Here is a 22,282-nt window from a genome sequence, read left to right on the forward strand (position 1 = left end):
ACTTTAAACTCTACTAAATACAAAACAAACAAAAAGACTTTATATATTCATGTTCATTTAAGAAAACATTAGTAGATGTATTTTTTTAAGTATACAGTTAATATGTTTGGAGTTATTTAAAATTTATATTGAGAAAAATGTATTTTCACTATTGCTGTAGACAAGAATCTACATAAGACTGTTAAATTGATTGTTGTTTTTATCAAACAACTTTTATAATACTTATTTTTATTGTTGTAATATTTTATAAATTTTAAGGAATATGACAAAAAAGATATTGTAGGTATTGAAGGCGGGGTCTCTGGATGGAGCAGTGATACAAAAGGGAAACAAGAATGCGATTCAATTCTATTTAATTAAAATATGTTTTTAAATGTTAACAAATTCAGATAAATTTAAATCATGTAACTTTTCTCATCATAATGCAATAAAAGTTTTTAAAAAAAAATATTCATCACATTCTTTACAAGATCTAACTGGTCCAGTAACTCAAATGTGTCTCAAGTAATAACTGGATAATGAGGCACAAGTACATCACTGACTACTACTCATACATGAAAAAATATGAAATATTAATACATGCTGTAATGAGTGATTAATTGGGACTATTTCAAAACTATTATGCCAAGTCAAAGAAGGTACATATGAAAGACAGTATTTTTATAATTTTATTTATATTTATATCCCAGAAAATTAAAAAAAAAAAAAAAACAAAGAAAAAAGGCAAAGGCAAATTAGTGGTTGCCAGAGGCTAGGGTAAAGAGAAACAAAAAGTAACTTCTTAGATAATAGCTTTTAAGAGTGATGGTTTCTCAATGACGTTAACATATATGCTTTTAAATGGCTAATTCTGTTATGGACATTCAGTTCTTAGAATTTGCTTATAAATTTTGGTAACTTGTCAGATGTGACAGAGTAACATAGTAGAAGTAAACAGCCTGCAGCAGATATTAGCACTGCCATTTGCAGTCAAGTAACACAAGCAAGTGGCTGTGTTCTCTGTGCCTTATGTTTACTCCTAAAACCAACCTAATAAAACTATGAGTGCAATTAAAATCCGATGAAATCAGTTGACGGATTAGAAACAGAAGGATACCTCACATGTAAGGAACAATAATTACTAGTCAATATTGTATTGCTGTCAAAATGATATAAATACACATAAACACAATTTTAAGATGTTTTTCAAATATGATATTAATATAGAAATCTGGTTGGTTGCAAAGATGGATCAGCTGCTAAGACCACTTGCTGTTCTTGCATAGGATCACCCACTACCCACTTCAGAAAGCTTATAACCATCTATGACTCGAGCTCCAGGGATCTGACACCTTCTCCCAGCCTCCATGGACATACACATGTGCGTACATACATAAATAAATAAAAACAAAATAAAAATCTTTTAAAAGGAAAAGAGAAATTTGCTGTTAGCTATCCTCATACTGGGCACAATCCTTTACTAGCACTAAGACCTGTCCCTCTAGCCCTAGTGGCAATGAAAAGTGTCATGACCACAGTCAGATGACCTAACAGGCTTTTGTGCATTTCTCTACAGCATTTGTGTAGTAAATAGAAAGGATAGTGTACTCTTTCAGAAGTGAGTGGTAGAGAATACAGCAACAACAAAATCAGGTTAGAACTGCAAAGTGTCAGAGATAAGCAGAATTCACTGAAATTCTAAAAATACTTAAGAGAATTTGAAACTTCTCATTAAATACTTGAGAAATACTTGAAATCAAATAGAAAGCAAACTAGCACAGCAATATTGCCAAATTTAAATAGCTACTTAAGTGGGACTGGGGACTGGGCAACCAAAGAAAGAACCAAATGAACCAAATCTCCTTCTGCATGTCAAAAAATCTAACGTGAGTGTGTCCGAGACTAGGAATAACATCGCTCAACCCCTCAGCATGAGAATGTGTGTGCACACACATCACTTTTGAAGATTCTAAGAAAACATCTGTTTAAATGGACTAACAGAATACATTCGACTTCTTACCCTCTTCTGCTTCATCATCCTGGGGTGACAATGGGCCCCCTCCACTAGTAGGGGTGAGTGGCTCCTCTTTGTCAGATTCTCTCTGCAGACTCACCACTTCATATATTGCATCTCCAGCACTGCTGTGGCTTTTTCCCTCAGACTGAAACAATAAAATCATATATTTGAATATTAGACATACAAAGAGAATAAAATTGTATAGCAATAGTTCATTAAAATCAGCTAAAATGAAAAGCAGAACATTTATCTAGGCCATGTCTGAATTTGGGGAATTTTTAATACACTGTCCTTGGCATATTTTAAGTGAATGATTTCTCTACCATTTTTTCCAGTGCTGGAAATGAATACATGCTGAGAATCATGTAGCATTATATTAACAAATTCTACTTATAAACATTTTGACATAATCCAATTATTCTTTAAGACTTCACAAGTTTTAAGACCAACAATAAATGATGTTTGATTCATTACTGGTTATCTCATAGTGAGAAAGAAATAACAGCTAGACTTGACAACTGATGTCTTGAACTCTATGTAGCCGTTTTCTTTTCTAGGCTTAGGATCTGAACTCAGGTCTGCATGCTTGTCCACAAAGCACACTACCAACTGCACCATGGCAGAATACATCTGCACCTCTAGCACTTGCAAAGTGGAGACTGGGGATGAGGAGTTCAAGGTCATTTTCCGCTACACAGCAAGCTCATTAGTTCATTATGGGATCCTGTCTAAAAAAAAAAAAAAAAAAGTACAAAGAGGAATATTTGATCTTATATTTCAAACTGAATTAAAATGATCTGTAGCAAGAAACACTATAGTGAGTAACATCTACACATAGTATACAGAGATATTTACTACAGTTAATAAAAACAGACAAAAATCTTAACTATATATTAGCAAATCTTGAATGTGATTGCAATGGTAGAGCAGTTGCCCATCATGCTCTAGGCCCAGACATCAATCTGCAGCAACACACAACAATGTAGCTAAGTTAACAAATCAAAGCCAGAGTCTTGGAAGCCTGCTAAAGAGAAACTGTCCTCAACTACTTGACTCAGCTGTGGATGTTAACACAGTGCTAGGGACCAGCTGTGGGACCAGCTGTGGGACCAGCTGTGGATGTTAACACAGTGCTAGGGACCAGCTGAGAAATGAATCCTTTGGTACAACCGTGGCAAGAAAGCAGTTATCAGGGTAACCAATCACTTTCTAATTCCATTTGTTGCCTGGTCCACAAGAGGGAATTCAAACCTAGTCAAAGGTTCACAGACGAGGCAGGTATAGATCACAGTGATAGAGCTGTTGTATTTCTTTTGTAAATGGAAGTGGACTTGGCTGTAAAACTGTTTTCTCAATAACTAACTCACAAATCAATGCTACTATCTATTAGGTATGGTAATAATACCTTTATGCCTCAATCAGCAGTGACTTCAGAATCTCATTAGTTATTCAAAGTGCTGACAATAAATGACTGCCCAGCTATAAATAGGACAACTATATCGCCCATCCAAGGTTCAGGAACAGCATGGAATAAAGGACAGAAGACATTTGAGAGCCAGGGTTAGAGGACAGAATGGAACACTGACTTTTGGGCATTACATGGCTATAATACCCTCAAATTATTGAGGAACTCAAAGCAGCTGTCATCACCTGCACAAGACTTGACAAGAAAATACTCTGTAAGAGAAGGTGAGGAGATCATGAGACCCTATGCATCCCTGAGGGTTCATATGCAGTTAAAGATTGATGGGGAGGGAGAGATGCTTTCACCAATGGTTTAGTAACCAGTGAGAAGCCATATATCTGTAAACAACTCCAGTGAAGAAAATGGAGCCAGCTGAGAAGAAAAGGATTAATGAAAATAGGAAGAGGACAAAAAAGGATAACATGGGGATATGATTATGATCAAAATGCACAATGTACATGTATGAAAATATATTGAAATTCACTATTATTTATGCCAATAAATATACATAGTATTAATATTATATAATAATCATATACTAGGATTATTAACTATTAATGTGATGATTAAATGTTTAAAATGACAGTTTACATAAAGCAAATCTATCTCTATATGTAAATATATCAATTATAATTAAATACATTATAAATCAAATACATAAAAGTCACGTCACTATTATACATATATAATTTTATATATAAACATATATAACATGAATAAAATGGTACATAACAACCAATAAAAACTGTCTGGGAAATGCAAAGCTAGTCCAGCATTGGAAGGGGGAAAAATAAAGTCAATGTAGTCCATAATATTAACATATTAAAAAGGAAAGACTCGAGGATCTCATCAACTGATGCAAAACATGTAAACTCATAATTCATTCATATTTTTAAAAAACCTTCAACAAACTAGTAAGATAATGAAGTCTTCATCCTATTGACAAAAACCAGTAAAAGGCCTATAACTAACTTTAACATTGAGTGCTTTGCTATGAGCTAGAGAACAAAACAACAATGTTCATTAGTCACCACTGCTTGTCAGAATCTGGTGAAGAAGTCCTGGCCAGAACTTCCACACCAAGGCAAGAAAATGGACAGAGATAGGATGCAAACACTGTAATTACTTTTTGTGCAGAGGGTCATACAGGAACTATTTTAGGCTTTGCAAGCCAGATGGTCTCAGTTGCAGCTGAACTCTGCTGCTATGACAGAGAAGTATTACAAGCACAGTATAATACTTACCCTGTACTGTTTGCCAAGAACCAGTCTTAACTTGAGGAGGGGTTCTGAGGAAGGTATTCTTGATAGTGGCGAAACAAAGTCAAATTGCAGGTTACAACTGATGACCTATGTTCTGCTTGAGACAGTTCTTTCTCTGTTCTGTTCCAGACAGCTTTTCCTGCAATTCTAACAAACTCTCTAGATAGCTCATCTCTTGCAGATCAAAAGCCCAATCTTTTATTTACTTATCAATTCAGTCATTACTCCAGGTTCCCTTTTTTAAATTTTTTCCCCTTTTTTTTTTACTTTTATTGCATTATGATGAGAAAAGTTACATGATTTCAATTTATCTGAATTTGTTAACTTTTAAAAACATATTTTAAGTAAATAGAATTAAATCACATTCTTGTTTCCCTTTTGTACCCCAACTCCTCCCAGAGGCCCCCCCTTCAATACTTACAATATCTTTTTGTCATATTCCTTAAAATATATAAAATATTATAACAATAAAAATAAGTATCATAAAAGTTGTTTGATATAAAACAACAATCAATTTAACAGTCTTCTGTAGATGCTTGTCTACAGCAATACTGAAAATACATGTTTTTCTCAATATAAATTTTAAATAACTCCAAATGTATTAACTGTATATTTCAAAATAATACATCACTACTAATATTTTCTTAAATGAACATAAATATATAAAGTGTTTATGTTTGTTTGTTTGTTTTGTATTTAGTAGAGCTTAAATCTTAGCTCTCATTGTGGTAAGTTGATACAAGAGTTACAAATGTCAAGCAAAGCATTCAGTCTCACTCTGTTGTTGTTCTCTTACAACCCCCCTCCCAATTTAATTGTCTACATTTCTTTTGGGTATATAAATACTTTTAAAATATGTAAGCTGTTCTGAAAGCCATAGTATAGTGTAAAAACATGAAATAAACACTACCACTAATAGAGAGGCTGAAATAGGAGAAGCAAGATTTCAAGACCCTTATGTTGTACACAGCAAGACATTGTCACAAACAAGCTGAAAGTGTATATAGATTGTACAGTATTGGACCTATTTCTCCAATTACCAAATTAGAGAGACCATTGGATGACAATTAACAAATTTCTAATTCTTCATATTTTTGGATTTCAATTGATTAGGATATGTTGGTAATATTAATTTTCATATTAAAATATTAAGAAAAAGTAGTTGTTACTTTCTGGTTTTGTTGTAAGAGGTAATATTAGGTTTGTGTGGATTTGTTGAAAGATTACTTCCTTGCTTCTTCTAGGGTGTAGTTTTGCTCCTTATGTTGATGTTTTCCATCTATTATCCTTTGTAGGGCTGGATTTGTGGAAAGATATTGTGTAAATTTGGTTTTGTCATGAAATATCTTGTGTTCTCCATCTATGGTAATTGAAAGTTTTGTTGGGTATAGTAGCCTGGGCTGGCATTTGTGTTCTTGAAGGGTCTGTATGACATCTGCCCAGGATCTTCTAGCTTTCATAGTCTCTTGTGAGAAGTCTGGTGTAATTCTGATAGGCCTGGCTTTATATGTTACTTGCCTTTTTTCCCTTACTGCTTTTAAAATTCTTTCTTTGTTTAGTGCATTTGGTGTTTTGATTATTGTGTAACGGGAGGGATTTCTTTTGGTCCAGTCTATTTAGAGTTCTCTAGGCTTCTTGTATGTTCATGGGCATCTCTTTCTTTAGGTTAGGGAAGTTTTCTTCTATAATTTTGTTGAAGATATTTACTGGCCCATTACGTTGGGAACCTTCACTCTCTTCTATACCTATTATCTTTAGGTTTGGTCTTTTCATTGCATCCTGGGTTTCCTGGGTGTTTGGGGTTAGGAGCTTTTTGCTTTTTGCATTTTCTTTGACTGTTGTGTCAATGTTTTCTATGGTGTCTTCTGCCCCTGAGATTCTCTCTTCTATCTCTTGTATTCTGTTGGTGATGTTTGCATCTATGACTCCTGGGGTTTTTTTCCGAGGTTTTGTATCTCCAGGGTTGTCTCTCTTTCTGATTTCTTTATTGTTTCTATTTCCATTTTTAGATTCTGGATGGTTTTGCTCATTTCCTTCACTTGTTTGATTGTGTTTTCCTGTAATTCTTTAAAGTATTTTTTTTCCTCTTTAAGGGCTTCTAGCTATTTACCTGTGTTGTCCTGTATCTCTTTGAGGGTGCTATTTATGTCTTTCCTAAAGTCCTGTATCATCACCGTAAGAAGTGATTTTAGATCTGAATCTTGCTTTTCTGGTGTAATGGTGTATCCAGGACTAGCTATAATGGGAGAATTGGGTTCTGATGATGCCAAGTAACCTTGGTTTGTGTTGTTTATTTTCTTATGCTTGTCCCCCACCCCCACCATCTGCTTATCTCTAGTGCTACCTGCCTGCTGCACATACCTGTCCACCCCAGGAGGTCTACAATATCAGGGTTAAAACCTGATCGCGGACAAGAGGCATTATGACTCCAAAGGGAGTTTGTCTCCTGAGGATTTCAGTCAGTTGTGGGCATCTCCTAACTCATGTTCCAGATTGATCTCTGCTAAGTCTGTGGAGAGATCTGCATGCTTCTTTATTCAGGCATAAAGGTGCCCTAAGAAATATTTCATTATAGCTAACACTGAGATTGAACGTTATTTCCTGGCCTTCACAGTGTTTCAATAATCCTAATATATTTCCTAGCTGTAATTAGCTGGGAATTTTTACTAAGAAGCTGTCTTACCAGACAGGGGGGTCTCAAGAGTTAGAGATAGAAGTTAGGCACTTATTATCAGAGCAGTCTCACACAAGACAGAATTGTTCTACATGCCAGAGAGAAGTTAGAAGTTGTAGGGCTTCCCCCACTAATTGTTTATGTTACAGCCAAGGAGTGCTGAGATACGACCTTCAGTTATTTGCTTCAGACAGACCCTGAGAGTTTACCTTAGGGCTGCCAGAATGACCCAGCCCAAGAAGGACACCACTGCTCCTCTGCCTTGCACTTGGCAGCTTGTTCTCACTGACCTTGATGTAGCCATCTCCTGCCTACGTGACTTTTGTAGTATGCCCTGTTTTCTGTATACCATATAAGCCTGATTTCTACTTTGTACAAATTGCATTCAGTTACAGCACTCCCTTGTGTCTGTTTCTGTTTGTCATTTCTTCGCCAACGCCTTATCTACCTGACTAGGACCCTGTTCCCCCGCAGGTTGAGGGAGGCTGAACAGGGACCCCCACACGGAACAAGGGGTCCCAGAAGAAATCCGGCCCGTGGCACCTGCCCTTGCCAAATATGACTGGCGTCTGTCCTTCCTGTGATTCTGGTTGTGTCAGAACTCCTCAGTCAAGCTGTCTCTGTGATCCTGTGATTCTGGGATCCTGTGACCCTGGGCTTGTTAGAGCACCTGGAAGTGCAGCTTCCTCTGGGTGTTGTGGGACTGGCTGTGGAGCTTGCGCCCAAGGTCTGCTCAGGACACCCAGCCCAGACAGACCAGAAGGAACCAGAACCACTGGGCTGGCAGAGTTCCTGTGTGCCTGGTCCCACTGGTCCTGCTGGTCCCAGTTACTCTGGGTGTTGGGACAGATGTTGGGTCCTCTTTACGTCTGATCCTGGGCATGTCAGAGTGCCTGGGAGTAGAGCTTCCTCTGGGTGTTGTGGTACTGGCTGCGGAGCTTGCGCCCTAGGTCTGCTCATGACACCAGCCCAGACAGAACCAGAAGGCTGAAATTACTTTTAAAAATATCAGGAAGGGGGCTGGTGAGATGGCTCAGTGGGTAAGAGCACAGACTGCTCTTCTGAAGATCCCAAGTTCAAATCCTCCAGGTTCCCTTTTGATTATCCCATTAATCAGCATCCCATGACCCCCCAGGCCCTTGATTCTTAGAATGAGACAACAAGCACATTTTTTTTTAACATTGCAAATAAATTCAGAGATCTGCCAGCCTTTGAAAGCACAGACAATTAGCTAGCTGGGTGGAAGCCCCACACCACTCTTGTCCTAAACTCTCTGTGTACCAAGCTCACTTCTTTTAGATCTGCCAAGCTCCTTACACAATTCATATTACATCCTTTTATTTTGCATAGTTGAGAAATTATATATTCTTGAACTCAGTGTTTTCAAAGATCTTTCCTACAGGGTTAAGGGCTGTCCTGGAGGTCTCGCCAGCTGACCTTAAGGTCAGAATGGTCTTTACAACATTGCTGAGACATTAGTGCTGGTTGTCAGGGAATCGTCATTACCCTTGGCAGGAAGAACAGTCCCTATTACCTTGGCAAGGATAATATTTCCTAAAGGAGGAACATGAAGTAAAATATAATTTTTAATACAAACAAGGCCATGACCAGGCCCAATGTGGCAGGTTTAACTATACAAATGTACTGTTTTGAACCTAAATATTGCACTTAGCAACTAAGATTCAAACAAAGTACTTTTAGTAACATGATTTTATTTTCAATATTTTTAGACAACTAAAAATCTGTATTTATGAAATAAACTGTCAGATTCATACTAAAATTTATATGTCAAGAATAGGCTGACTTGGGGAAGGGTAAAAAAAATAGAATAGGTTGACTTACAAAGATTCATTACAGTTATGCAAATTAATCCCAAAAGCTTTTACAGTATAATAGACTACCATCATATACAAAGGGGAATATGGTGATATCTGTATTAGTATATACATCCTCAGAAGCCATGAATCATAACACTGTTTATGAGTAAGTGCACCAGAGTAAGGATTTCTTAACATTTAAAACATTAATATCTTTGGTTATGATCTTTAGGGTAGAATCTCGGAAGTAAGATTTACTTTCAGGGGATCACAGGGATCTGGTGTAAAGCTGAACCATTGTATCTACAAGCCAGCTTCTTAATTGGAGAGTCATTGTCCTTCAGAGAATTATGTAACTGAATGCAGAGGTAATAATCAGGCAATACTGAAAGATTTCCAAACACACAACAAGCAAAACTTAATTCAAAATCAATCATGCAATGAATCCCATTTTTTTCTGGCAGCAAACCACCCCCCATCGCATCATACGATTTCACTAAAGCCCTGGCTCTAAATACAACATGTGGACTGTGCCCTGCACATCCTTTCATGTCACACAGCACTGTTAGACTCTCCTGAAACACAATGGCTCCGATTTGTGAAGAATGCTGAAACTTAGGAACAGCATTTTTGTTACACATATGTTTAGAAACAGAGTTTACAAAAAACAAAGATTTTTTTTTTCACATTTTCTTACCATTATTCGGAAACTTCTGAGTATATCAAGTTAGTACACTTTAGATTGCATTGTTTTACAACATTGGATTTTAAAATTAGTCTTTGAGTTGATGATTGAGTTTCATTTAAAAAAACTACAAATTTTTTTAGTATCAGAATTTCCAACAATTTTTAAAATGGCATTAACTGTACTTTGGCCATTTTATACTTTAAAATGCAAGAAGCAGCATTCTCAATATTAATCATAAAATCAAAATAAAAATCAATTTTGAAAGTTTTGAAGATGTTCCACACTTGAATCAAGATATGTGGTCAATATTTTATTCATTATGTAAAACCAATAAGCACATGCATCTCATTAACATGTAAACTGTTTATTTACAAATTACAAAGAATTACTATATAATAAATTTATGAATGACTTATTATTAGCAAATGTTTTATTTCTATACTAATTTTATACATCTAGACACATAGTTTAATATACAAATTACTAATGCAAAAGTGAATCCTGGGTGGGAAAAGATTAAAAAAACTGATATATAAGATCTTTTGGTTTTTGGTTTTTGGTTTTTTGCACTTCTTTTTTTTTAATTAATTATTTTATTTATTTACATTTCAAATGTTTTCCCTTTTCCTGACTTCCCCTCTGGAAAAAACCCTATCCCCCCTCCTCAAGCCCCTCTGCTCACCAACCCACCCTCTCCCACTTCCTGGCCATGGTATTCCCTTACACTGGGGCATCAAGCCTTCACAAGATGAAGGGCCTCCCCTACCAATGATGACCAACTAGACCATCCTCTGCTACATACACATATGGAGCCATGAGTCCCATCATGTGTACTCTTTGGTTGGTGGTTTAGTCCCTGGAGATCTGGAGGTACTGGTTAGTTCATATTGTTCCTCCTATAAGGATGCAAACCCATTCAGCTCCTTGGGTCCTTTCTCTAGCTCCTTCATTGGGAACCCTGTGCTCATTCCAATGGATGGCTGTGAGCCTCTACTTCTGTATTTGTCAGGCACTGGCAGAGCCTCTCAGGAGAAAATTATGTAGGCTCCTGTCAGCAAACATGTGTTGGAATCTACAATGGTGTCTGTGTTTGGTGAATGTATACGGGATGGGTCCCTAGGTGGGGCACTCTGGATTGTCATTACTTTAATCTCTGCACCACACTTTGTCTCTGTAACTCCTTCCATGGGTATTTTGCTCCCCCTTCTAAGAAGGATTGAAGTATCCACACTTTGGACTTCCTTCTTCTTGAGTTTCATGTGGTTTGTGGATTGTATCTTGGGTATTCCAAGCTTCTGGGCTAATATCCACTTATCAGGGAGTACATACCATGTGTGTTCTTTTGTGATTGGGTTACCTCACTAAGGATGATATCCTCCAGATCCATCCATTTGCCTAAGAGTTTCATAAATTCATTGTTTTTAATAGCTGAGTAGTAATCCATTGTGTAAATGTACCACATTTTCTGTATCCATTACTCTGTTGAGGGACATCTGGGTTGTTTCTTGATTCTGGCTATTATAAATAAGGCTGCTATGAACATAGTAGAGCATGTGTCTTTATTACATGTTGGAGCATCTTTTGGTTATATGCCCAGGAGTGGTATAACTGGGTCCTCTGGGAGTACTATGTCTAATTTTCTGAGGAACCATCAAACTGATTTCCAGAGTGGTTGTACCAGCTTGCAATCCCACCAGCAATGAAGGAGTGTTTCTCTTTCTCCAAAAGCTCACCAACACCTGCTGTCACCTGAGTTCTTGATCTTAGCCATTCTGACTGGTGTGAGGTGGAATCTCAGGGTTGTTTTGATTTGCATTTCCCTGATGACTAAGGATGTTGAACATTTCTTTAGATGCTTCTTCTCTGCCATTCAGTATTCCTCAGTTGAGAACTCTTTGCTTAGCTCTGTACCCCATTTTTAATAGGGTTATTTGGTTCTCTAGAGTCTAACTTCTTGAGTTCTTTGTATATATTTGATATTAGCCCTCTATCAGATATAGGATTGGTAAAGATCTTTTCATAATCTGTTGGTTGCCTTTTTGTCTTATTGACAATGTCCTTTGCCTTACAGAAGCTTTTCAATTTTCTAAGGTCCCATTTGTCAAATCAGGATCTTATAGCACAAGCCTTCGGTGTTCTGTTCAGGAATTTTTCTCCTGTGCCCATATGTTCAAGGCTCTTCCTCACTTTCTTTTCTATTAGTTTCAGTGTATCTGGTTTTATGTGGAGGTCCTTGATCCACTTGGACTTGAGCTTTGTACAAGGAGATAAGAACAGGTCGATTTTCATTCTTCTACATGCTGACTGCCAGTTGAGCCAGCACCATTTGTTGAAAATGCTGTCCTTTTCCACTGGATGATTTTTAGCTCCTTTGTCAAAGATCAAGTGACCATGGGTATGTGGGTCATTTCTGGGTCTTCAATTCTATTCCATTGATCAACCGCCTATCACTGTACCAATACCATGCAGTTTTTATCACAATTGCTCTGTAGTACAGTTTGAGGTCAGGGATGGAGTTTCCACCTGAAGTTCTTTTATTGTTGAGAAAAGTTTTCACTATCCTAAGTTTTTTGTTATTCAAGATGAATTTGCAAATTGCTCTTTCCAACCCTGAGAAGAAATGAGTTGGAATTTTGATGGGGATTACACTGAATCTGTAGATTGCTTTCAGCAAGATGGCCATTTTTACTATATTAATCCTGCCAATCCATGAGCATGGGAGATTTTTCCATCTTCTGAGATATTCTTCGATTTCTTTCTTCAGAGACTTGAAGTTCTTGTCATACAGATCTTTTACTTGCTTAGTTAGAGCCACACCAAGGTATTTTGTATTATTTGTGACTATTGTGAAGGGTGGTGTTTTCCTAATTTCTTTCTCAGCCTGTTTATCCTTTGTGTAGAGGAAGGCCATTGATTTGTTTGAGATAATTTTATATCCAGCTACTTTGCTGAAGCTGTTTATCAGGTTTAGGAGTTCTCTGGTAGAAATTTTGGGGTCACTTGAGTACACTATCATATCTACAAATAGTGATAATTTGACTTCTTCCTTTCTAATTTGTATTCTTTTGATCTCCTTTTATTGTCTAATTGCTCTGGCTAAGATTACAAGTACTATATTGAATAGGTAGGGAGAGAGTGGACAGCCTTGTCTAGTCCCTGATTTTAGTGGGATTGCTTCAAGTTTCTCTCCATTTAGTTTCATGTTGGCCACTGGTTTGCTGTATATTGGTTTTATTTTATTTAGGTATGGGCCTTGAATTCCTGATCTTTCCAAGACTTTTATCATGAAGGATGTTGGATTTTGACAAATGTTTTTTCAGCATCTAATGAGATGTTCATATGTTTTTTTTCTTTGAGTTTCTTTATATACTGGATTACGTTTGATGGATTTCCATATATTATACCATCCCTGCATCCCTAGGATGAAGCCTACTTGATCATGATGGATGATCGTTTTGAGGTGTTCTTGGATTCAGTTTGGGAGAATTTTATTGAGTATTTTTGCATCGATATTCATAAGGGAGATTAGTCTCAAGTTCTCTTTCTTTGTTGGGTCTTTGTGCGGTATAGTATCAGAGTAATTGTAGCTTCATAGAACGAATTGGGTAGAGTACCTTCTGTTTCTATTTTGTGAAATAGTTTAAAGAGTATTGCTGTTAGGTCTTCTTTGAAGGTCTGATAAAACTCTGCACTAAACCCATCTGGTCCTGGGCTTTTTTTGGTTGGGAGACTATTAATGACTGTTTCTATTTTTAGGAGATATGGGACTGTTTAGATCATTCATCTGATCTTGATTTAACTTTGGTACCTGGTATCTGTCTAGAAAATTTTCCATTTCATCCAAGTTTTCCAGTTTTGTTGAGTATAGGCTTTTGTAGTAAGATCTCATAATTTCTTTGGATTTCCTCAGTTTCTGTTGTTATGTCTCCCTTTTCATTTCTGATTTTGTTAATCAGGACACTGTCTCTGTGCCCTCTAATTAGTCTGGCTAAGGGTTTATCCATTTTGTTGATTTTCTCAAAGAACCAGTTCCTGGTTTGGTTGATTCTTTGTATAGTTCTTTCTGTTTCCACTTGGTTGATTGCAGCCCTGAATTTGATTATTTCCTGCTGTCTACTCCTCTTGGGTGAACTTGCTTCTTTTTGTTCTAGAGTTTAGATGTGCTAGTGTATGCTCTCTCCAGTTTCTTTTCGGAGCTATGAATTTTCCTCTTAGGACTGCTTTCACTGTGTCCCTTAAGATTGGGTATGTTGTGGCTTCATTTTCATTAAATTCTAAAAAGTCTTTAATTCCTTTCTTTATTTCTTCCTTGACCAAGTTATCATTGAGTAGGGTGTTGTTCAGCTTCTGTGTGTATGTGGGCTCTCTGTTGTTTTTGTTGTTATTGAAGACCAGCTTTAATCCGTGTTGGTCTGATAGGATGCATGGGATTATTTCAATCTTTTTGTATCTGTTGAAGCCTGTTTTGTGACCAATTATATGGTCAATTTTGGAGAAGGTACATGACGTCCTGAGAAGAATGTATATCCTTTTTTTAGTATAAAATGTTCTATAGATATCTATTAAATCCATTTGTTTCATAACTTCTCTTAATTTCACTGTGTCTCTGTTTAGTTTCTGTTTCCATGATCAGTTCATTGATGAGAGTGGGGTGTTGAAGTCTCCCACTATTACTGTGTGCAGTGCAATGTGTGCTTTGAGCTTTAGTAACGTTTCTCTTATAAATGTAGATGCCCTAGCATTTGGAGCATAGACGTTCAGAATTGAGAGTTCATCTTGGTAGATTTTACACTTTATGAGTATGAAGTGTCCCTCCTTATCTTTTTTGATAACTTTACGGTAAAAGTCAATTTTATTCGATTTTAGAATGGCTACTCCAGCTTGTTTCTTGGGACCATTTGCTTGGAAAATTGTCTTCCAGCCTTTTATTCTGAGGTAGTGTCTGTCTTTATCACTGAGGTAGGTTTCCTGTATGCAACAAAATGTTGGGTCCTGTTTACGTACCCAGTCTGTTACTCTATGTCTTTTTATTGGGGAATTGAATCTACTGATATTAATAGATATTAAGGAAAAGTAATTGTTGCTTCCTGTTATTTTTGTTGCTGAAGTTGGAGTTCTGTTCATGTGGCTATCTTCTTTTAGTTTTGTTGAAAAATTACTTTCTTGCTTTTTCTAGGGCGTACTTTCCCTCCTTGTGTTGGTGTATTCCATCTATTATCCTTTGAAGGGTTGGATTTGTGGAAAGATATTGTATAAATTTGCTTTTGTCATGGAATATCTTGTTTTCACCATCTATGGTAATTGAGAGTTTTGATGAGCCTGGGCTGGCATTTGTGTTCTCTTAGGGTCTGCATGACATCAGCCCAGGATCTTCTGGCTTTCAGTCTCTAGCGAGAAGTCTGGTGTAATTCTGATAGGTCTGCCTTTATGTTACTTGACCTTTACCTTTTACTGCATTTAATATTCTTTGTTTTATGCATTTGCTGTTTTGATTATTATGTGACGGGAGGGATTTCTTTTCTGGTCCAAACTATTTGGAGTTCTGTAGGCTTCTTGTATGTTCATGGGCATCTTTTTCTTTAGGTTAGGGAAGTTTTCTTCTATAATTTTGTTGAAGATATTTACTGGCCCTTTAAGTTGGAGGTCTTCACTCTCTTCTGTACCTATTATCTTTGGTTTGGTCTTCTTATTCTGTCCTGGATTTCCTGGATGTTTTGGGTTAGGGTCTTTTTGCATTTTCTTTGATTGTTGTGTCAGTGTTTTCTATGGCATCTTCTGCACCTGAGATTCTCTCTTCTATCTCTTGTATTCTGTTGGTGATGCTTGCATCTATTGTTCCTGACTTCTTTCCTAGGTTTTGTATCTCCAGAGTTGTCTCCCTTTGTAATTTCTTTATTGTTTCTAATTCCATTTTTAGATCCTGAATGGTTTTGTTCAATTCCTTCACCTGTTTGGTTGTGTTTTCCTGTAATTCTTTAAAGTATTTTTGTGTTTCCTCTTTAAGGGCTTCTACCTGTTTACCTGTGTTCTCCTGTTTGTCTTCGTAAGAATCTCCCTGGTCATTGTATCTGTTCACAGCAATAAAACCCTAACTTAGACACTCTGGTTAAGCTGAAGAAGTACACTAGAGGCTGGAGCTACCCTCCCTGTGGCTTTCTAATACAGACTGAACTATGACCATCATTACCACTTCTCCATAGCCCCTCACAGGTACTAGAAGCCAGAATACTAACCCATAATCTCCACAAATGCCACAGGGGGCTTTCAATTAGAAACTAAGTAAGTGGCCCATTCAGGCTGTCATAGCTGCCACCATCAGAAAAACCCCACAGGTAGGCTTGGGAATTACAAAAGCTGAATTTAGAGGATGCACCCATTCCTACTACATCAATAGGTACCCTAAAAACTGATGTAACACTGCAACAGTTGCTGGGAAACTTTGCTCCACTGCCAACAGCTGTCATGGTCAATTAGAATACTTCACTGGAGTACTACTACAACTACTCCAGATCCTTCCGCACCAATGCTGCAAACACTTTAGATATCCCCACTCTAGTCCCTGAAGGACATCTCTCTCACCAATGAGTGTCAGCACAGACAAGCCCAGTATGCCTGTGCAAAAGATCTGTATTATTACTAATAAGATTACACATACAAAGACCTGACCTTTCAGCTGTATAGATGCAGTGCTCTTTACATACTTTTCAGGCCAGTCTATAAAATGTATCCCCTGCTCTGCCCCATCAACATAGGCCCTAATAAAGCCTTGCTGGGGTGGTTTTATTGCCAACTGTTTGTTAATTTGTTTGTGCTAGGGTTTCATGTAGCCCAGGATGGTCTGGAACCTACTATATAAACAAGAATGACCTGGAACTCATGGTTCTTCCATCTACATCTGCCTCTTAGTGCTGGGATAATGGGCATATGACAACATGCTTGGTTTATGTGATGCTATGGCTCAAATTCATAGCTTCCTGCATGCTATCAAGCACTCTACCTGTTAAACTCCATTGGATCCACCATTCATCCTTTGTACCTCAAGCAGAATGAGGTTATCTGACAATATTACTACCAAGAGGTACAGGCCTACAGAATGCCTAGCATCCAGAGACTATCAAAATCTGAGCTGCCTGAGAGTGTTGAAGCAAAGTTGCTGGCGAAGATCCAGAACTGCCAGCGGCTACTACTCCAGCAATGGAGGGCTGCCAAAAGCTTCTGGCAGCCTCTGACTCCAGCTAGTGTTTGCTTGGAGGTCCTGCCAAGAGCAGCTTGGAAAACTGTTAACACCCACCAGCTGCTGAGAGCCTCTGGTCAGAGCTACACTACTCCTTTCCCTTTTCATGATTTCTCAATTAAGTTGAGCCAAAAAAACCCTCAGCCAATATGGCAGCAATTTTATAGAGATATCAAGAAAATATTATGATATTTTAACATTAAACCTACACTTAGGACAGAGCCTGTATCAACTTATGTCACTGAAGAAGTATTTAATGTTTGTTGAGTGAGTAAATGAGTTAATAACCAATAACACTATAAGACAGATATTATCTTCACTTTACAGATAAAAAAAGTAATAGTTCATAAACACAACTAAATGACAGAATAGAGAGCTAACTAGCTGCTTACCTAGACACAAATCATTAGTATTCTCACTTACTTTGTCCTGTTAAAGTCTAAAGAGCAATGATGAAATCAGCTAAGCCCTGGAAGCATGGAAACATAAATCCCATCAATAACAAAGGACTGTCAGGAAAATCCCAGGGTGCCTGCTAATGATTCTTACCACTCCGAACTGGCTTTTCAAGAAGAGATGTGAGGAAAGGAAGCCAGCTTCCTCAGCCAATGACATTGCAAGCTTAAAATCTCCACAGAGCAAGAAGTATACACTGAAAAGTAGCAGGCCTTTTGCATAGAGGCACTCCAGCTAATTAGCAAGACACCTCTCCCCTTGCATAATTCCCTAGATACAGAGAGAATAGGCCATCTTGGACTTACAGCCCTTGGTCTCTTTGATGGTTAAGTATAAGACTTCTACTTTACCTTTTTTTTAAGTTTTTATTTTCTTTAGAATATCAAACAAAAGTGCTATGTAGGTATCACTACCACACCTGCTTCTCCTCCCTCCAACCCACACACATACATTCATACAAGCTACGGAGTGCATTTACTGTTGCTTATATACATGTTTTAGGACTAACCACTTGGGATTGGATAACCTACCAAGGGTCTCATCCCTAGAGAAAATGGATCTGCCTTTTTCAGCAATCACTGTTTGCCTGATAAAAATCCAATACCATAGTAGGGTCTTCTACTCATTTTGGAGACAAAGCATCTTTGATTGGCCACAATAACACAGCTCGGTGACACTGAATATACCTACAGTCCCAGCTATTCAGGAAGCATTGTAATGCAGGAGAACTGTAATGTTCGAGGCCAGCCTAGGCATCTTAGTAAGAACCTTTTCAAAATCTTTTTTAAAAATTAAAAATTAAACAAAACCACCAATATCCACGTTATCTTGAATGTGAGCACAAAGGGAGTGGGAAGAGGGCTCATCAGTTAAGAGCACTGGCTGCTCTTCCAGAGGAAGAGGGGTTCAATTCCCAGCAGCCATAAGGCAGCTCACAACTGTCTGCAACTCCAGTTCCAAGGAATCCAACACTCTCACAAAATGCAGGCAAAATAACAATGCACATGAAAAATTTTAGTTAATTAATTAAATGAGAACATAGATTCTGCTCTCAGTTTCTACAAGGCTTATAGGAACTGATGTACATTTCCTCAAAGGAGCTTTTTCTATCACCTATGGCATTTTACTGCTGTGGTTCCTTACATCTAAAACACTACAGTACTGGACATTCTTTTCATTTGGCAGATACCATATGCATAGCTATCTATACTTTTTATATACGTCCTTACTAATATAACAAAGATCCTGTGGAGTTTAGGAGTTTAGTTTAAACAGTATACTGTTATTGTAAATACTATACCACATATGCTAAGAATCTGTCCTTCAGTTAACCTGCCTGTGACATTCATTGAAATGTCTTCACTGTAGCTCAATAATCCCAATGTCAGAAATGCCTTCAGTAATGCTATCAATCCACACTCTAAAGTAAGAAAACTGAGGGTCAGAGAGAGGAAAGGACTTACTGTCTGTTGAAGAACAGCCCATCTGACACACTGGTTTTATATGTAACCTCTAAATGCTTATTTCATCAGTTTAAACCCAACACATATACAATCTAACAAACATAGAAATGAGAGGTGATTCTTTTACAGTCAAGTATAAAATTCAGAATAAAATTTCAGAACAGATGTTCCAGTAAATAAACACCATTTATTATTAGAGTTGAAAATATCCATAATAAGCAGCATTATGTTTTTCAGAACATTTGTTTAACATGACATCAGATGTGCCAATAGATATTACTTCAATTCTTCAAACCTTACTAATTTTGTTTTATGAAATGCCAATCTAAAGCTGGAAATAGTGCTCATACCTATAATCTCAGCATTTTGGAGGCAGAGGCAGGAAAACTGCTATCACGTTTGAGACCAGTCTGAGCAACAAAATGAGTTCCAGATCAGCTGAAGCTACAGAGTGAGAATCCTCTCTCAAAAAAACAGGAAAGACAGGGAGGCAGAGATGGGGAGAAATGTGCATTTATTTTCATTTATTTTATATATTTTATCCTGGTCAATGGTATTTCCTAAATAACTGTATCACAGATAACCTTGTTTAAGATTACTTTAACATTAATATCATATGAGCATTTCTTTCATAACATTGGTTTTTCTGCTTTTTGTTTATTTTTCTGTAAATGTCTCAGATTGTTCCTTATAATTTATCACATATCCACAGAAGAGATTTCAAAGCTATCCATGTGTCTAGTGCTGCTGACTCCATTGATCTTTTAAAAATTAACCTACTTTACAGAAACCCACCTACTTACCCAAAACTCCAATTTCCCTGATTCTCAAAGGTGCCTAGGCTATGCATTCAGTCAAGTAAATGTTGCATTTTCCAAGTTCCTATCTCTACATGCCTATTATTCAATGCCTAAAACAAGTTTGTTTCCATCATTTTTTACTGCATTTCACAGTGCTTGCTTATCATCCCAAAAGGCCTGGGTTCAATCTCTATCGTCACATAAAACCTGATATGATACCACACACCTACAACCCCAAGACTTGTAAGATAGAGGCAGAAGGATTAAAAAAAAAAAGTCTAAGGCCATCTTCATCTACATAGTGATGTTAAAGCCAGCCTGAGCTTCCAGACCTTGCCTCCAATCAATCAATCAATCAATCAATCAATCAATCTTCTATACATTTTGACACTAGAAAAAGCAGAAATCACTTTATAGGCAACGTATTTCCAAATGTTGAGTGATGTACTAGGAGCTGGGGAAGAGAGTTTGGTTTGTAAACTGCTGCCATGAAATCATAAGGACCTTGGTCCGATCCTCACCACCCACATTAAAAAGATGGCCGGGTACTGGACATGTGTAATCCCACTGTTGAGAGAGGAAAACAGAAGCTCCCTGGAGAATGCTGGCTGGCCAGCCTCCTTGAACTGGCAAGCTCCAAGTTCAGCTGGTAACCATGTCTCAAAAAACAGAGGACACCTGAGGACAACACCTGAGTCCGACCCCTGGCCTCTACACACACACGTACACCCCACATACATGAACATGCACATATATGCACACTCTCAACAAAATACTGAACAAGCAATAATATAGGCAAAAATCCATCATTAAATATCATTTATATTACTTTGAAAATAATGAATCTCTTGACAATGATAACAAACAACCAAAAACAAGAAAAAAGAAAAAGCAAGGCAGAAAAGATGGGCAGATGGGAGATAAAAGAGGGGAAATCTCATAAAACATTAAGAGATGTTTGGAAGATTGAAGTTTTGAATAATGCCCCTATAATGTTCTTTATAATATGCTATAAAACTACTCCACACAGCAATAAAAACTGATGAAAACTACCAGCTAAAATAATAAAATATAAAACCAAGGTAATTTCAAAGTATGTACTACATGAGGTCACATTGAGCCATGACATAGTTTTTAATATGAAACTTGAGGAATAGCTCCTGTATTTACTGGCTAATATGGTCACATTGGATTTTGCCTATTACAGTTACAAGATCAAAAAATATTATAACATTTGGGAGACTGGGACTACTAACAACAACAAAAAAAACACACATGAAGAATTTTAAACACTAAAAACAGACATCTTATAAACTGACACTATTAGACTTTACATTATTTTCCAGCTATCTTTTTCAATAAAAATTATATGTTTTAATGCCTTCCTTTCTTTTTTTTTCTTTTTTTTTTTTTTTTTTTTTTTTAGGTTTTTGAGACAGGTTTCTCTGTGTAGCCCTGGCTGTCCTGGAACTCATGCTGTAGACCAGGCTGGCCTCAAACTCAGAAATCCGCCTGCCTCTGCCTCCCAAGTGCTGGAATTAAAGTCATGTGCAACCACTGCCCAGCCTTAATGCCTTTCAAACACAACAGGACTAACATATATATGAACTCACAAAGACTGGCAACATGAACAGGACCTGCATGGGTCTAAGCCAGATGGGGACTCAGACATGAGAGGAAAAGTAGATACAAGCTCCCATCCCTAACCCAGGAGCTAGCTCCAACTAACAACTGCTCACAAATATAAATAAATAAATAAATAAATAAATAAATAAATAAATAAATAAATAGTGTTCTCCAATGGTGTCTCACTGGGCATACAAACTATAGTTAAGGGCTGGCCCCATGCCTAGCAATAGTTAGCCAACACAAAATTAACTCAGTGGTATTTGGGAGTATTTTTTGTCTCTTAGTCCTTTGTCTGAACATCTTTCTCCATACTGGTCTTTTGTTTACATACTGTGGTTTCCAACTTTGCATTTTTATGAGTGTTCTGCATGGGCACGTGCTTCTGCTTCTGCATGTGCTTCTCATTCCTCTCCCTACCCCCACACACACACCGCCCTTATTTTGTCCTATTCTGTTTTTTTATTTTCAATTTGCCTCTTTCTTTTTTCTTAAAAAGGAGAAGGAAAGAAAAGAAAAAAAAAGGAAAAAGGCAGGTTAGAGTTGGATAGGCAAGGAGGTGAGAAAGATCTAGAAAACGATGAGGGAGGGAAATTGTGATCAGAATAAAAGTCAGAACTAGATGAAAAAGAAAATCCATTTACAATTTTCAAAATTACATCTTATGTTCTAAGGTGACTAATTTAAGAATGCCACAGGAACATAAATTTTGTTCACTTAATATGAAAGCAATATTAAATACTCTGCCTGATGATCAAAGTGAGAAAAGTCAACCAATGTGGGTTACTAAATATGGCAAAT

At 37.2% G+C, this 22,282-nt stretch overlaps 1 protein-coding gene across 7 annotated transcripts in view; it reads right to left on the minus strand.

The window, feature by feature from the left end:
• Nucleotides 1-22,282, minus strand: part of Rabgap1l (RAB GTPase activating protein 1 like) — a 723,114-nt gene that overhangs the window by 578,797 nt on the left and 122,035 nt on the right. For all 7 annotated transcript variants that reach the window (XM_031386689.1, XM_031386695.1, XM_031386710.1 and 4 more), the window contains exon 11: nt 2,000-2,141. In XM_031386689.1, coding sequence (XP_031242549.1) covers nt 2,000-2,141 — 142 coding nt within the window. The remainder of the gene's footprint in view (nt 1-1,999; nt 2,142-22,282) is intronic.

This window comes from Mastomys coucha, unplaced genomic scaffold (assembly GCF_008632895.1).
Source record: "Mastomys coucha isolate ucsf_1 unplaced genomic scaffold, UCSF_Mcou_1 pScaffold1, whole genome shotgun sequence".
Taxonomy (NCBI): domain Eukaryota; kingdom Metazoa; phylum Chordata; class Mammalia; order Rodentia; family Muridae; genus Mastomys; species Mastomys coucha.